This window comes from Oncorhynchus gorbuscha, linkage group LG24, assembly GCF_021184085.1.
Source record: "Oncorhynchus gorbuscha isolate QuinsamMale2020 ecotype Even-year linkage group LG24, OgorEven_v1.0, whole genome shotgun sequence".
Lineage (NCBI taxonomy): Eukaryota > Metazoa > Chordata > Actinopteri > Salmoniformes > Salmonidae > Oncorhynchus > Oncorhynchus gorbuscha.
In genome coordinates this window covers 12,340,138-12,353,539 of record NC_060196.1, presented here as the reverse complement: position 1 = coordinate 12,353,539, position 13,402 = coordinate 12,340,138, and the positions used below count along the sequence as shown (strand labels likewise).

Here is a 13,402-nt window from a genome sequence, read left to right as displayed (position 1 = left end):
CACCTTGTAAGGAGTCAGAGATACAATCTGGTGCTACATAGAGAAGTGATGTTGGCTGTATATGTGTTGGCTGTATATGTGTTGGCTGTATATAATTCAATTACCTCTGTTAGGTCATGTTGAAGTGTGAGTACGTCATGGAAATAGACACAGCATCAGGTTCCGTTCCCAGCGGGTTGGTTTACCGGCCCTTTGTTCCAAATGGCACCCTATTCCCTATATAGTGCACTACTTTTGACCCGGGCCCATTGGGGAATAGGGTGCCATTGGGACACACCGTGTTTGGCATCGACTGTGCTGCCGGGCACCCGATAGCTATAACATATGGTTAGCTGATACGTAAAATAGCTATCCAAGAGTTGTGAGAACTGGCATTCGTCAGCAACGTCTGAGGAGAGGAGCACAACCGATAACTGCCTGTCAGGGCTCTACCTGGAACCAAAAATGGAGACAGCTGAAGAACATTTTTTTCCTTCGATTTTCATTATCCAATCAGAACCCACATCACACCTAATCATACAATCAGAAGCCACTAGGAAAACTCATCATCCACTCAAGATAGACCAAGCAAACCTCTCCGCCTGTCGGGTAGGTAGCTAATTGCCGGTAGCTACTTCCTGTTGTGTATACTTAAACAGTGTATACAGTATATATGCAAATATGAACAGGAATGCCTTTCCATGCCAAAGTATAGCTGTTTGTTATTATATGCATGGTGCACCATTTTAGTACTACATATGAAACTACTGTCGTTTCAACAGGGTTTGTAGAGTTAAATACCTTTTAGGCAGCTTATTAATACATTGGGAGGGTTCTATTTTATTAAGATGTTGTATCGTCTGCATAAAATCCTATTTAATGTCTTTTATATAATGATGCACTCCTGAAGGTTTTACAGACAGTGGGACGCATTCGAGCAGATCACTTTTGTCAAGTCGGTGACCGTCGTTGGTCACCTTCCAAAGTGCGTTGAATTATGGGGACACAAATGATCCCACTTGTGCCGACATGTCGACTGCGTGAACTTTACAAAAATCATGTGATCAAAGGTCGTGAAGTTTTGACTGCACGTTTCTGCACTTGCTTTTCACCGACTTCACCCTGCAGCCATCACCTGCATTGCGGGAGGCTCTATTGTCCACCAATCATTAGGCTGTTTTTGTTTGACCCACACGAACATGACCAAAGACATGACTGAAACAGGAACCAACTTTGCCTCGATTTATATATACAGTGGATATATACAAAATGAATGTGATATCTCTCATTGTTTGTACAAAGTACACACATTTGATTACAAATTATGATTGTGTGATATGAGAGTTGGAGACAAAGAAATACTTTTATAACAATGGCACACTGCTATTTGTTGTAAAACCCACGTGTCCAACTTTTGGCTGTCGCAGTTGCTCCTCCCCCGATTTCACTCCTCGGATTTCGTCGAGTCGTTTGCTCAAGCCTCACCACGCAAACGCACCCGGTGCCTTCATCTCCTCTACCAAAGGGAGATTCTCCTGGGGGTGTATTCATAAGTGCACAATGAAGCAAACAGTTTTGCAATGGAAACATGTATTTTGGGGACAAATTCATTTAGTCCCTACCCGTTTGAACCTGGTTACTTCCTTTAGGTTCCTAATGAATATACCCCTGGTCGGGTCAAGGGGTGAGGAAAATTAATTCTACATTATTATATTCAGGGACAGGGCATTTCCAGACCATGTAACCAGAACTGGAAAAACTCCTGGCCCTAGTTGGTCAAGGGGAGAATCTCAATTGGAGAAGGTCAGATGCCACTTGATCAAGCTCAAGCTCTTGGAGTCACTTTTAAAACGTTTTTCCAGAACTGCTTTTCTCACCGTCTCATCCCACGACACACACACACACTTTAAAGGAATGGACAGATCTCTAATGTAGATAATAGGAAGTATGTATTTGTTTTATTAGAGAACTTGTTTGTGTTGTGTGCCACCATAACTGGAGAGGAGTGCGGAAGAAAATGATTTACAACGCCATATCGTCAGACCTTATGGAATGCTGTCTCTCAACAAATATCAATAGTATTTATAGCAGAATAGTCAGTGGGAAATGCACATATCCACCTTAATAAACAGAAATGACATTGTCCGTCTCCTTGAAAACAAGCTAATCAGCTGTCAGTTCTGTTTCACACGCAAAATAACTATAGGATCTTTAAGAAAAAAGGCAAATGCTTTATTATGCAAAACGATACCAAAACATTTGCAAACAAAACGTTATGTACAATGTCGTGATTACGATCCTAGACCTAGATTATGTTCAAAACAAGGCCTTTCAATTCCTATCCATCCATCCCTCACTCCTCCTCATCTCCATTTCTCTCACTTGTCTCTCTAGCACCCTCACTTGATCCTCCAGGTCGGTTTTGTCTCCGCCGGTGCCAGAATGCCCTATACCCAGTAGGACGCAGACGCTCACCAGGCCGGCCAATCGCAGCGCCGTAGTCTCGGTTTCAGCGCTGCGGTCACTTAGGATCAGGCCAAACAGTCCTAAAACCACACCCAGCTTCAGTAGCCACAGGACCCGCCTCAAAGTGGATGCCACCAAGCGGAAGGCCAGGGACAACAGCCAGTAGCCAATGAGAGCCAGCAGAAGCCACTGACCGATATAGACCACAGCATCTGGGGTGATACTGTTAACAGGCATTTGAACTGGAGGAGAGAAAGAGAGAGATACAACATGATATTAGTGAATTTCTAGCCTAGTATTATTAAAAATGGTTCCTTGTCTCCATTCTAAGATGTGGCAAAAACAGTCTTAGCAGTGTGTTGCTATGTAATTATTGTACCGGTAGGTTATAATCACAAAGCCTAGTAGGTTACTTTTGGCATTGTGGAAAAAAAGGTTTGCTCTTCTGGCACACACACTTAATCCGGGGCATGTCTGTCAGTGGATAAAGGGCTCCCTTAGCAGGTCAGACTTTCATCCAGTTGTGTTGTGTGTGTGTGTCTACAGAGAACAATTACACTAAATGACAATGTGAGAGTGTCTAGTACTGTACATGGGTTGTGTGTTGAGATGTTGCACAATATGGGATCAATCAACAGATGACATAAGAATGATTTACTTGAAATTATTATTTTTGTATTGACAACTGTCTGATCCATTATTGAATGGTGCACTGGTTATCAGCCCTGGTCCTGGAGAGCTAGAGGTTGTACAGTTTGTTTTTGCTCCAGCCCAGCTCTAACACACCAGATCCAACTAGTCATCAAGACATTGATTAGGTGTGTTAGTGCTGGGCTGAAACAAAAGTCTGCACATGACATGATTTAGCTCTCTGGGAACAGTATCGGTGACTGACTGGAGTATTGCATTAGCTTTCTGGGCCTGGTATTCATAAAGTGGGAATAGGAGTGCTGATTTAGCATCAGTGTTGCCTTTACTATTATAATGATGAATAATGAATGATCCTAGAGCAGGTGTTTACCATCAACTCCTGCTGCCCTCAGGAACTGGGTGAGGTACTTCATAACCACATTCGCGCCACTGGCCGCTACCGCAGCCAGATACTTGACCAACCGAAAGAAACACTGACAGGAGAGAGGGAGAGAGTTGATATAGGGTTCTGTTTGAGGCAAACACATGGGTCCCTAAATACGGAAATAAAACAAGCAAGGGTCCCCCTACAGGCCGACTTGTTGCTACTCGCACCTACCTAATTCGACAAAAGAACTGACATCATTAGACTTAAGATTTTATGATACATACTACTGTTAAATTGAATTTAAAGCAGGCTATTCTTTGTGCCTCACCTTCTGTGCAGTTTCAACAGACCGCGCCCCAACAAGGTGGACCAGGTAACTGTGCGCCTCCTGGGACAAATCCTTGAGCGTCTCCCGGAGGACTTGCATCATTCCCGGGGAATAGTTAAATGACTCCTCGAAGCGACTATATTCTCCGGAACAAGAAACTACCACGGTGCTCAGCACACACAATACGAAACACACGTTCATTGTTTCAGACGCCTTATGTAAAGTCGAAAGATTAAAAATAAAAAAACGTCCAACGTCTTTAGATTTAGTTGAATATGGTTTCACTGCATAACCATATGCTACAACAATCTAAACTGGTCACTCTACAGACAGAAACATATTGGCTACAGTGTAGCCTATGTCTTACATATGGGAGAAAAAAACAGTCTAACTACAGTTTCCAGGATATAGAAAGTAAGCAGGCCAACACAAAATGTACTACAGTAGTTGCGTTGCCCTTCTTCATCTTTAAGTTTTATTGGCAAATCGCAATCAACTGACAAGTGCATACACCGCCACCTACTGTACTGGAGTGTGACGACCTATATATACCACTGCAGTATATTCTCTTGACTAACCCTGGAGTTCTAATTTTTAAAAATAACTCCGTGCAAACCTCACCACTCCCATCATCCCCACCCAAAATGCCACCCACTCCCGTCCAACCTCTGACCCTGTCAAACAACCTCTCCCTTTCTACACACATTTCACAAAATAGTAATACATGTTCAACCGTTTTCAGCCATTGCACATTCTAGTACCATGTTTCCTATCAATTTCAAAGATGAATTCAATCCCGTATGCCCTAATCTCATTTCCCCCCTTCTGCTCTCATTCAATGACACTATCTCCCGTAAAGATGTCCTTGTACTATAAAAATGTCTGCCCTTCCTACTTTCATCCCATTGTCCCTGCCAGCAATCTAACCCATTTTTTCGAATGAATGTTTTAAATTCTCCTCTACCCAACTGCACCTGTATATCCACAATAGTGCTTTTCACCGCTCCTTTTGCTGTTATATCTACTATATTATTTCCATAAACTCCTGCATGAGCCGGAATCCAACCGAATTTAAATGTCAATGTAATTTCTTTGTAATCACAATAACTGCATCATTACTTTGTAATTTGTAAGTCGCTCTGGATCAGAGCGTCTGCTAAATGACTTAAATGTAAATGTAAATGTAAATTACTTCTAACCATAAATCCTCGCGTTCTGACTTTCCAGATCTTAAACTACACAAAACCGATGCAGAGTTCGAACATATTACTACTCTTCTTGGTTGCACCTCCTCTATCCATTGCAATCCAACAATTATCGCAAACATTTCTGTTGAATATGCAGACAAACCATTTGTTAGACTTGCATAGATTAACATCGAACTCAAGAATAAATACACTTGCTCCCGGGAGTCTTCCCATTCATCGTATCCTTTGAACCATCTGTATACACTGCAATACAATAATACAACTGATTACTAATATATTGATCTGACTATTATTCCCTCATTATCTTCTTCACACCACTGTTTATTTTTTTTCCGATCAGGCTAAAATCAAGTTAACTTTCCCTAGCCTTCTATTTGCAATTTAAATGAGGGTTTGCGTAGACTGGATGGAATTCCTGAAACGTAGTCGCCGTAAAACCTGCCCCCCTGGTAGAAAAAAAGGAAGCAGGGCACGCTCGCCACTAGTCAAGTCGACATCGAATAGCTTACCCTGCAGGTCGCAACGTTTTAGAACGTTCCCGATTTAAATAGGCCATGTAGAACAGACATGCTCCTCTGACATGAATCATAAGATGACAAAGATGACATAAGATGACAGCGCTCTCACCACTGGTGTCCCCCAGGGCTCTGTTCTAGGCCCTCTCCTATTCTCGCTATACACCAAGTCACTTGGCTCTGTCATAACCTCACATGGTCTCTCCTATCATTGCTATGCAGACGACACACAATTAATCTTCTCCTTTCCCCCTTCTGATGACCAGGTGGCGAATCGCATCTCTGCATGTCTGGCAGACATATCAGTGTGGATGACGGATCACCACCTCAAGCTGAACTTCGGCAAGACGGAGCTGCTCTTCCTCCCGGGGAAGGACTGCCCGTTCCATGATCTCGCCATCACGGTTGACAACTCCATTGTGTCCTCCTCCCAGAGCGCTAAGAACCTTGGTGTGATCCTGGACAACACCCTGTCGTTCTCAACTAACATCAAGACGGTGGCACGTTCCTGTAGGTTCATGCTCTACAACATCCGCAGAGTACGACCCTGCCTCACACAGGAAGCGACGCAGGTCCTAATCCAGGCACTTGTCATCTCCCGTCTGGATTACTGCAACTCGCTGTTGGCTGGGCTCCCTGCCTGTGCCATTAAACCCTACAACTCATCCAGAACGCCGCAGCCCGTCTAGTGTTCAACCTTCCCAAGTTCTCTCACGTCACCCCGCTCCTCCGCTCTCTCCACTGGCTTCCAGTTGAAGCTCGCATCCGCTACAAGACCATGGTGCTTGCCTACGGAGCTGTGAGGGGAACGGCACCTCAGTACCTCCAGGCTCTGATCAGGCCCTACACCCAAATAAGGGCACTGCGTTCATCCACCTCTGGCCTGCTCGTCTCCCTACCACTGAGGAAGTACAGTTCCCGCTCAGCCCAGTCAAAACTGTTCGCTGCTCTGGCTCCCCAATGGTGGAACAAACTCCCTCACGACGCCAGGACAGCGGAGTCAATCACCACCTTCCGGAGACACCTGAAACCCCACCTCTTTAAGGAATACTTAGGATAGGATAAAGTAATCCTTCTCACCCCCTCCCCCCTTAAAATATTTAGATGCACTATTGTAAAGTGGCTGTTCCACTGGATGTCATAAGGTGAATGCACCAATTTGTAAGTCGCTCTGGATAAGAGCGTCTGCTAAATGACTTAAATGTAAATGTAATATGGCTTTTTCTTCACAACTCTGCCTAGAAGGCCACATCCCAGAGTCACCTCTTCACTGTTGATGTTGAGACTTGTGTTTTGAGGATACTATTTAATAAAGCTGCCAGTTGAGGACTTGTGAGGTGTCTGTTTGTCAAACTAGACACTCTAATGTACTTGTCCTTTTGCTCAGTTGTGCACCGGGGCCTCCCACTCCTATTTCTATTCTGGTTAGAGACCATTTGCGCTGTTCTGTGAAGGGAGTAGTGCCCAGCGTTGTACGAGATCTTCAGTTTCTTGGCAATTTCTCGCATGGAATAGCCTTCATTTCTCAGAACAAGAATAGACTGATGAGTTTCAGAAGAAAGGTCTTTGTTTCTGGCCATTTTGAGCCTGCAAACGAACCCACAAATGCTGATGCTCTGGATACTCAACTAGTCTAAAGAAGGACAGTTTTATTGCCTCTATAATCATAAGAACAGTTTTTAGCTGTGCTAACATAATTGCAAAAGGGTTTTCTAATGATCAATTAGCCTTTTAAAATGATAAACTTGGATTAGCTAACACAACGTGCCATTGGAATACGGGAGTGATGGTTGCTGATAATGGGCCTCTGTACGGCCAATGTAGATATTCCATAACAAATCTGCCATTTCCAACTACAATAGTCATTTACCAATTTGTAAGTCGCTCTGGATAAGAGCGTCTGCTAAATGACTTAAATGTAAATGTAATAAGGATTCACATTACCTCTGGTCATGTCATTTCTATCTGCAACGTTCGACAACGTTTGGCAGTTGACGGCCCCAAATGTATTTTATTTTATACCAACCTTTATGTTCATACCCTCATCTCCTGTTGTTGTCTATTTGCTCGACCAATTAAAAATATGTAGTAGTACTAGGCCTATATATCATACACAAAATAGCTCAAATAAAAGTCTGATGAAAATAAGTAAAATTAAAGTTGATTTATTAAAGTCTTATCATGGTCCCCGGTGTTTATTTTATTCCCTATGGCCCTGGTCAAAAGTAGTGCACTACATAGGCAATAGAGTGCCCTTTGGGACACATTTCGGGGTCTTCTTCCATTACTTATTCCTCTGGGCTTGGGCCTTGCAGGTCAGGTAGGCCAGCTTGGTGGTGAGCTGCTCAGTGAAGAGGGGGTGGAACGCCAGCATGATCCTCAACATGTTGCCTTTACGGGCCTCGTCCACCGGAGTCTGGCCCCAAATATCTATCTCCTGGGTGGGAGGGGAGGAGAGGAAAGAGAGGAGGAAGGGCAGGAGAGGGAAGGACACGAGAAGAGAGGTGAGGTAAGGTGGGGGAGTGGATCGGACTTCAAAGGTGAATTTGGAAAAAGGACATTAATTTCAATTGTCAGATGTAGTGGTGGTATGTTGAGGATGCTGCTGAAACTCTAACTGTAGAGTAAAAACACTTAGGTGGCATAACAGCCCAGTTGCTACTATGGTGAAGATTAAACTACTACCTCTTTTACCTCTCCTACTCCACCCTGAGATGAGCAGGGTCGCACTGTAGCAAAACCTTTCAAAACATTGTACAACGGAAAACGTGTTTCTTAAAGGACAAGTTGAGATAGTACCTCCCTGTTTCAGCCTGTTTGCTTCCGTTTAATGCCTAGTGAGTGAACATGACCCTGGTTCTTACCAGAGGGTGGCCCCATACTGCCCCCACGGCTTCTTATACCTCACACTTCCCCTTCCGTCTAACCCATTTGGTAGATCAGGGGCTGTATTCACTAGGCACGAAATGGAAGAAAACGGGTCGAAATGTTGAGGAACTGGGAGGGGCTATCTGAACTTGTCCAATAAGAAATGCTTGTTTTTCGTTTTTTTCAGTTGCTCAGAGTTTTGCTACATTTTTCACTAATGAATATGACCCTAGTTCTTACCAGCGGGGTTGCCCCATACTCCAGCAGCCTGCGGACCATGACTGTGTCCCTCATTTTGACAGCCAGGTGCATGGCCGTGCGTCCATTGTAGTCCTTAGAGTCCATGTCCACTCCAGACAGCGCCCAGGCATGAAGCAGCTGGTAGTCTTTCTTGGCCACCGTTCTGAGAGGAAGGGAGGGGGTGGGAGAGGGAGGGAGGGGGTGGGGGTGGGAGGGAAATGGGAGGAGGGGGAGAGAGAGACGTGGGTCAATATTTCTATAACAAGAGTGGCATCTTATTTTTGAATAATGAAAGCAAGACTCAAAATGGTTCATGTTAATGAATAAGGAGTTACTCACTGCAGCAGCTCCACGCCGATCCTCACTGCGGGCATAGCCAGTGAAGCCTCTCTCATCCTCAGGAACTTGATGACGTCATAATGCCTGACATTCAAATGTGAGCCACCATTATCTGGCTTTAGTGTGTGTGCTTTCAATGTTGCTTTATTAGTCCACTTCTAGACTTATTCCAGGTAGGCTACTTACAACGACGCTTTGACAAAGCAACGTGCGTTGAAGATGTCGTTCCCATAGCAACGATTAAAACATTCCCTAACCAGAAACCGTGGATTGATGGCAGCATTCGCGTGAAACTGAAAGCGCGAATCACTGCTTTTAATCAGGGCAAGGTGTCTGGTAACATGACCGAATACAAACAGTGTAGCTATTCCCTCCGCAAGGCTATCAAACTAGCTAAGCGTCAGTACAGAGACAAAGTAGAATCTCAATTCAGCGGCTCAGACACAAGAGGCATGTGGCAGGGTCTACAGTCAATCACGGACTACAGGAAGAAGTCCAGCCCAGTCACGGACTAGGATGTCTTGCTCCCAGGCAGACTAAATAACTTTTTTGCCCGCTTTGAGGACAATACAGTGCCACTGACACGGCCTGCAACGAAAACATGCGGTCTCTCCTTCACTGCACCCGAGGTGAGTAAGACATTTAAACGTGTTAACCCTCGCAAGGCTGCAGGCCCAGACGGCATCCCCAGCCGCGCCCTCAGAGCATGCGCAGACCAGCTGGCCGGTGTGTTTACGGTTCTGTAGCTCAGTTGGTAGAGCATGGCGCTTGTAATGCCAGGGTAGTGGGTTCGATCCCCGGGACCACCCATACGTAGAATGTATGCACACATGACTGTAAGTCGCTTTGGATAAAAGCGTCTGCTAAATGGCATATATTATTATATTATTATTATTATTACATATCCAATCAATCCCTATACCAGTCTGCTGTTCCCACATGCTTCAAGAGGGCCACCATTGTTCCTGTTCCCAAGAAAGCTAAGGTAACTGAGCTAAACGACTACCGCCCCGTAGCACTCACTTCCGTCATCATGAAGTGCTCTGAGAGACTAGTCAAGGACCATATCACCTCCACCCTACCGGACACCCTAGACCCACTCCAATTTGCTTACCGCCCAAATAGGTCCACAGACGATGCAATCTCAACCACACTGCACACTGCCCTAACCCATCTGGACAAGAGGAATACCTATGTGAGAATGCTGTTCATCGACTACAGCTCGGCATTCAACACCACAGTACCCTCCAAGCTCGTCATCAAGCTCGAGACCCTGGGTCTCGACCCCGCCCTGTGCAACTGGGTACTGGACTTCCTGACGGGCCGCCCCCAGGTGGTGAGGGTAGGCAACAACATCTCCTCCCCGCTGATCCTCAACACTGGGGCCCCACAAGGGTGCGTTCTGAGCCCTCTCCTGTACTCCCTGTTCACCCACGACTGCGTGGCCACGCACGCCTCCAACTCAATCATCAAGTTTGCGGACGACACAACAATGGTAGGCTTGATTACCAACAACGTCGAGACAGCCTACAGGGAGGAGGTGAGGGCCCTCGGAGTGTGGTGTCAGGAAAATAACCTCACACTCAACGTCAACAAAACTAAGGAGATGATTGTGGACTTCAGGAAACAGCAGAGGGAACACCCCCCTATCCACATCGATGGATCAGTAGTGGAGAGGGTAGCAAGTTTTAAGTTCCTCGGCATACACATCACAGACAAACTGAATTGGTCCACTCACACAGACAGCATCGTGAAGAAGGCGCAGCAGCGCCTCTTCAACCTCAGGAGGCTGAAGAAATTCAGCTTGTCACCAAAAGCACTCACAAACTATCACCGCCTGGTACGGCAACTGCTCCGCCCTCAACCATAAGGCTCTCCAGAGGGTAGTGAGGTCTGCACAACGCATCACCGGGGGCAAACTACCTGCCCTCCAGGACACCTACACCACCCGATGTTACAGGAAGGCCATAAAGATCATCAAGGACATCAACCACCCGAGCCACTGCCTGTTCACCCCGCTATCATCCAGAAGGCGAGGTCAGTACAGGTGCATCAAAGCTGGGACCGAGAGACTGAAAAACAGCTTCTATCTCAAGGCCATCAGACTGTTAAACAGCCACCACTAACATTGAGTGGCTGCTGCCAACACACTGACACTGACTCAACTCCAGCCACTTTAATAATGGGAATTGATGGGAAATGATGTAAATATATCACTAGCCACTTTAAACAATGCTACCTTATATAATGTTACTTACCCTACATTATTCATCTCATATGCATACGTATATACTGTACTCTATATCATCGACTGCATCCTTATGTAATACATGTATCACTAGCCACTTTAACTATGCCACTTTGTTTACATACTCATCTCATATGTATATACTGTACTCAATACCATCTACTGTATCTTGCCTATGCTTCTCTGTACCATCACTCATTCATATATCCTTATGTACATATTCTTTATCTCCTTACACTGTGTATAAGACAGTAGTTTTGGAATTGTTAGTTAGATTACTTGTTGGTTATTACTGCATTGTCGGAACTAGAAGCACAAGCATTTCGCTACACTCGCATTAACATCTGCTAACCATGTGTATGTGACAAATAAAATTTGATTTGACAGAGCAGGGTTAGTGGGCTACCTGTTGATAATGGCCAGGCGTAGGGGTGTGTTTCCGAAGCGGTCTTTCAAATGCTGCGAGGCTCCTTTGGCCAGCAGGTACTTGACCATGTCCAGGTTACCGATCTCACAGGCCTTCAGCAGTGGTTTGGTGCCGTCATAGTCCCCACAGTTCACATCCATCTGGGGGGGGGTATATGTGCAAGACAAGTGCGTGTGTGAGAGAGAAGAAACTGTACCCAAATAAAGAAAACACACACACACACTACTGCAGACATTTTCTAGGATCTCCTGGAGGGAGAGGAAGTCGTTGCTCTCGACAGCTCCGTTAGCGAAGGAGGGAAGCAACTCTCCCAACAGTCCCTTGCGCTCCTGAAGGAAACACAAAGAGTTGAACCAGGTATTTATCATCATGGAGTAGGTGTGCAAGTCAGGGGTAACATCACTGATAAATGGACAAATGGGTCTATCCAAATTATTGGTGAACTCATATGGCCTTGCCTCTATGTCCTTGTTCCGCAGCCAGCTGAGCTCTAGGACCTTGCCCAGCCATTGCAGAAACTTCTTGTCCCTGATCACAGGGCCTGCAATCACGATCGGTTTTAGGCTGAGATCCCTAGCTTGGGTTTTCTCCATAGCTGTGACAAAGAGCATGTGGTGTGTGTTACGATAGATAAACACAGAATGGATCAAATATCAAAGCTACCGAACTATCTAGCTACTCTGCTAACGTTACTAGTAGCTAGCTAGCACATCAAGTTCAGGTAGCTAGCTAATTGCAGCACTTAGCTATCTTCTCTCTCCTGCACATTGAAGTGGTGAACTAACCAAAGTAGCTTACTACCTTTCTATAGTATCACGTTACTTTACAAACATTTATCAGTTAGTTCATGTAAGCAAACTAGTTTGCTCATCAAGATATTAGAGCTTGTCAACAAACCAACACAACCGTTGGAGGGCGCGCGCGCGATGAATGGCCAGGTTATTTTGTTGCTTTTGTTTTACAACTGGTCATGTCCACTAGGTGGTAGCAAAGCCATATATTGATCTAAATTACAAACCTCTTTTGGTGGCGCAAAATGACAAATGTGCATACACTTGTTCTTCGACCAGATACAGTAGATTCAATTCACTATTTGTAAAGATCTTGGGTTGTTTAGGCAAGAAAACAAAAGTTCACCCTGTTGCTGTCAATTGTCAGTGAAAGCAATGGGATATTTGTGGCCGTTGGACAGAGGTCTTCCGTGTACTGAAAATTCCTTGGCAGAAAGAACAGAGATATGTAACTAGGCTACTCAAATTACAAATAAAGACGTATTCCCTTCTGATACCAGGGAGATAGATGTTCAGAGAGGGAAAAAGAGGGAGGGAGAGAAAATAATCATGTATATTTATTCATAAAGAGTTTTTAATATTTGTCCCTCTTAAATAAAAAACAAATGTAATAATGCAGTGAATAAGTAAATGTAAAGAGCGAGAAAGAAGGATATAGAAAAAAAGGAGGTGAGGAAGGGTGGATGGAAAAAGAGAGGGGTGGATTGTGTGTGGGAGGGAGAGTGTGGGATGGAATGGAAGAGGGCGCCAGAGAGAAACAAAACAATGAGTTTTTTGAATAATCTGGAGTCAGACTCCATCAAAGCAGTGAACTGCTCAGCCACTCCACTACCCTGTAACCCTGCCCCCCTCCCAAATGGCACCCTATACCCTATACAGTGCACTACTTTTGACCAGCAGTGCACTATATAGGGAATAGGGTGCCATTTGGGCCACATTCCATGTCTCTGAAAGGAGAGACTGTGAGGGAACAGA

General features: G+C 44.9%; 2 protein-coding genes across 5 annotated transcripts; both read right to left on the bottom strand.

Annotated features, from left to right (window-relative positions):
- Nucleotides 1-2,189: 2,189 nt before the first annotated feature.
- On the bottom strand, nucleotides 2,190-4,434 carry tmem109 (transmembrane protein 109). Its single transcript, XM_046326707.1, has 3 exons — nucleotides 3,792-4,434; nucleotides 3,467-3,569; nucleotides 2,190-2,687 (listed from the first exon to the last, which is right to left on the bottom strand). The coding sequence occupies exons 1-3, from the start codon at nucleotides 3,990-3,992 to the stop codon at nucleotides 2,311-2,313; spliced, it is 681 nt and encodes a 226-aa protein (XP_046182663.1). The 5' UTR covers nucleotides 3,993-4,434; the 3' UTR covers nucleotides 2,190-2,310.
- Nucleotides 4,435-7,659: 3,225 nt separating this feature from the next.
- si:dkey-9i23.14 (L-asparaginase) lies at nucleotides 7,660-12,831 on the bottom strand. Of its 4 annotated transcripts, none has more exons than XM_046327434.1 (7): nucleotides 12,655-12,831; nucleotides 12,095-12,231; nucleotides 11,870-11,965; nucleotides 11,616-11,776; nucleotides 8,962-9,045; nucleotides 8,623-8,785; nucleotides 7,660-7,951 (listed from the first exon to the last, which is right to left on the bottom strand). In XM_046327434.1, the coding sequence occupies exons 2-7, from the start codon at nucleotides 12,227-12,229 to the stop codon at nucleotides 7,799-7,801; spliced, it is 792 nt and encodes a 263-aa protein (XP_046183390.1). In that variant the 5' UTR covers nucleotides 12,230-12,231; nucleotides 12,655-12,831; the 3' UTR covers nucleotides 7,660-7,798. The 4 variants fall into 4 exon arrangements, with proteins under 4 accessions (XP_046183390.1, XP_046183391.1, XP_046183392.1 ...); XM_046327435.1 differs by lacking the exon at nucleotides 12,655-12,831 and adding an exon at nucleotides 12,534-12,588; XM_046327436.1 differs by lacking the exon at nucleotides 12,655-12,831 and adding an exon at nucleotides 12,438-12,551.
- Between the last annotated feature and the right edge of the window lie 571 nt (nucleotides 12,832-13,402).

Coding starts and splice junctions, on each gene's coding strand:
- tmem109 (XM_046326707.1), bottom strand. CDS start 3,992: ATGAACGTGTGTTTCGTATTGTGTGTGCTGAGCACCGTGGTAGTTTCT. Junction 3,570..3,791: donor CTGTTGAAACTGCACAGAAG/GTGAGGCACAAA, acceptor CTCTCCTGTCAG/TGTTTCTTTCGGTTGGTCAA. Junction 2,688..3,466: donor GAGGGCAGCAGGAGTTGATG/GTAAACACCTGC, acceptor TCTCTCCTCCAG/TTCAAATGCCTGTTAACAGT.
- si:dkey-9i23.14 (XM_046327432.1), bottom strand. CDS start 12,247: ATGCTCTTTGTCACAGCTATGGAGAAAACCCAAGCTAGGGATCTCAGC. Junction 8,786..8,961: donor ATCGGCGTGGAGCTGCTGCA/GTGAGTAACTCC, acceptor CCTTCCTCTCAG/AACGGTGGCCAAGAAAGACT. Junction 7,952..8,622: donor AGTATGGGGCAACCCCGCTG/GTAAGAACTAGG, acceptor CCTCCCACCCAG/GAGATAGATATTTGGGGCCA.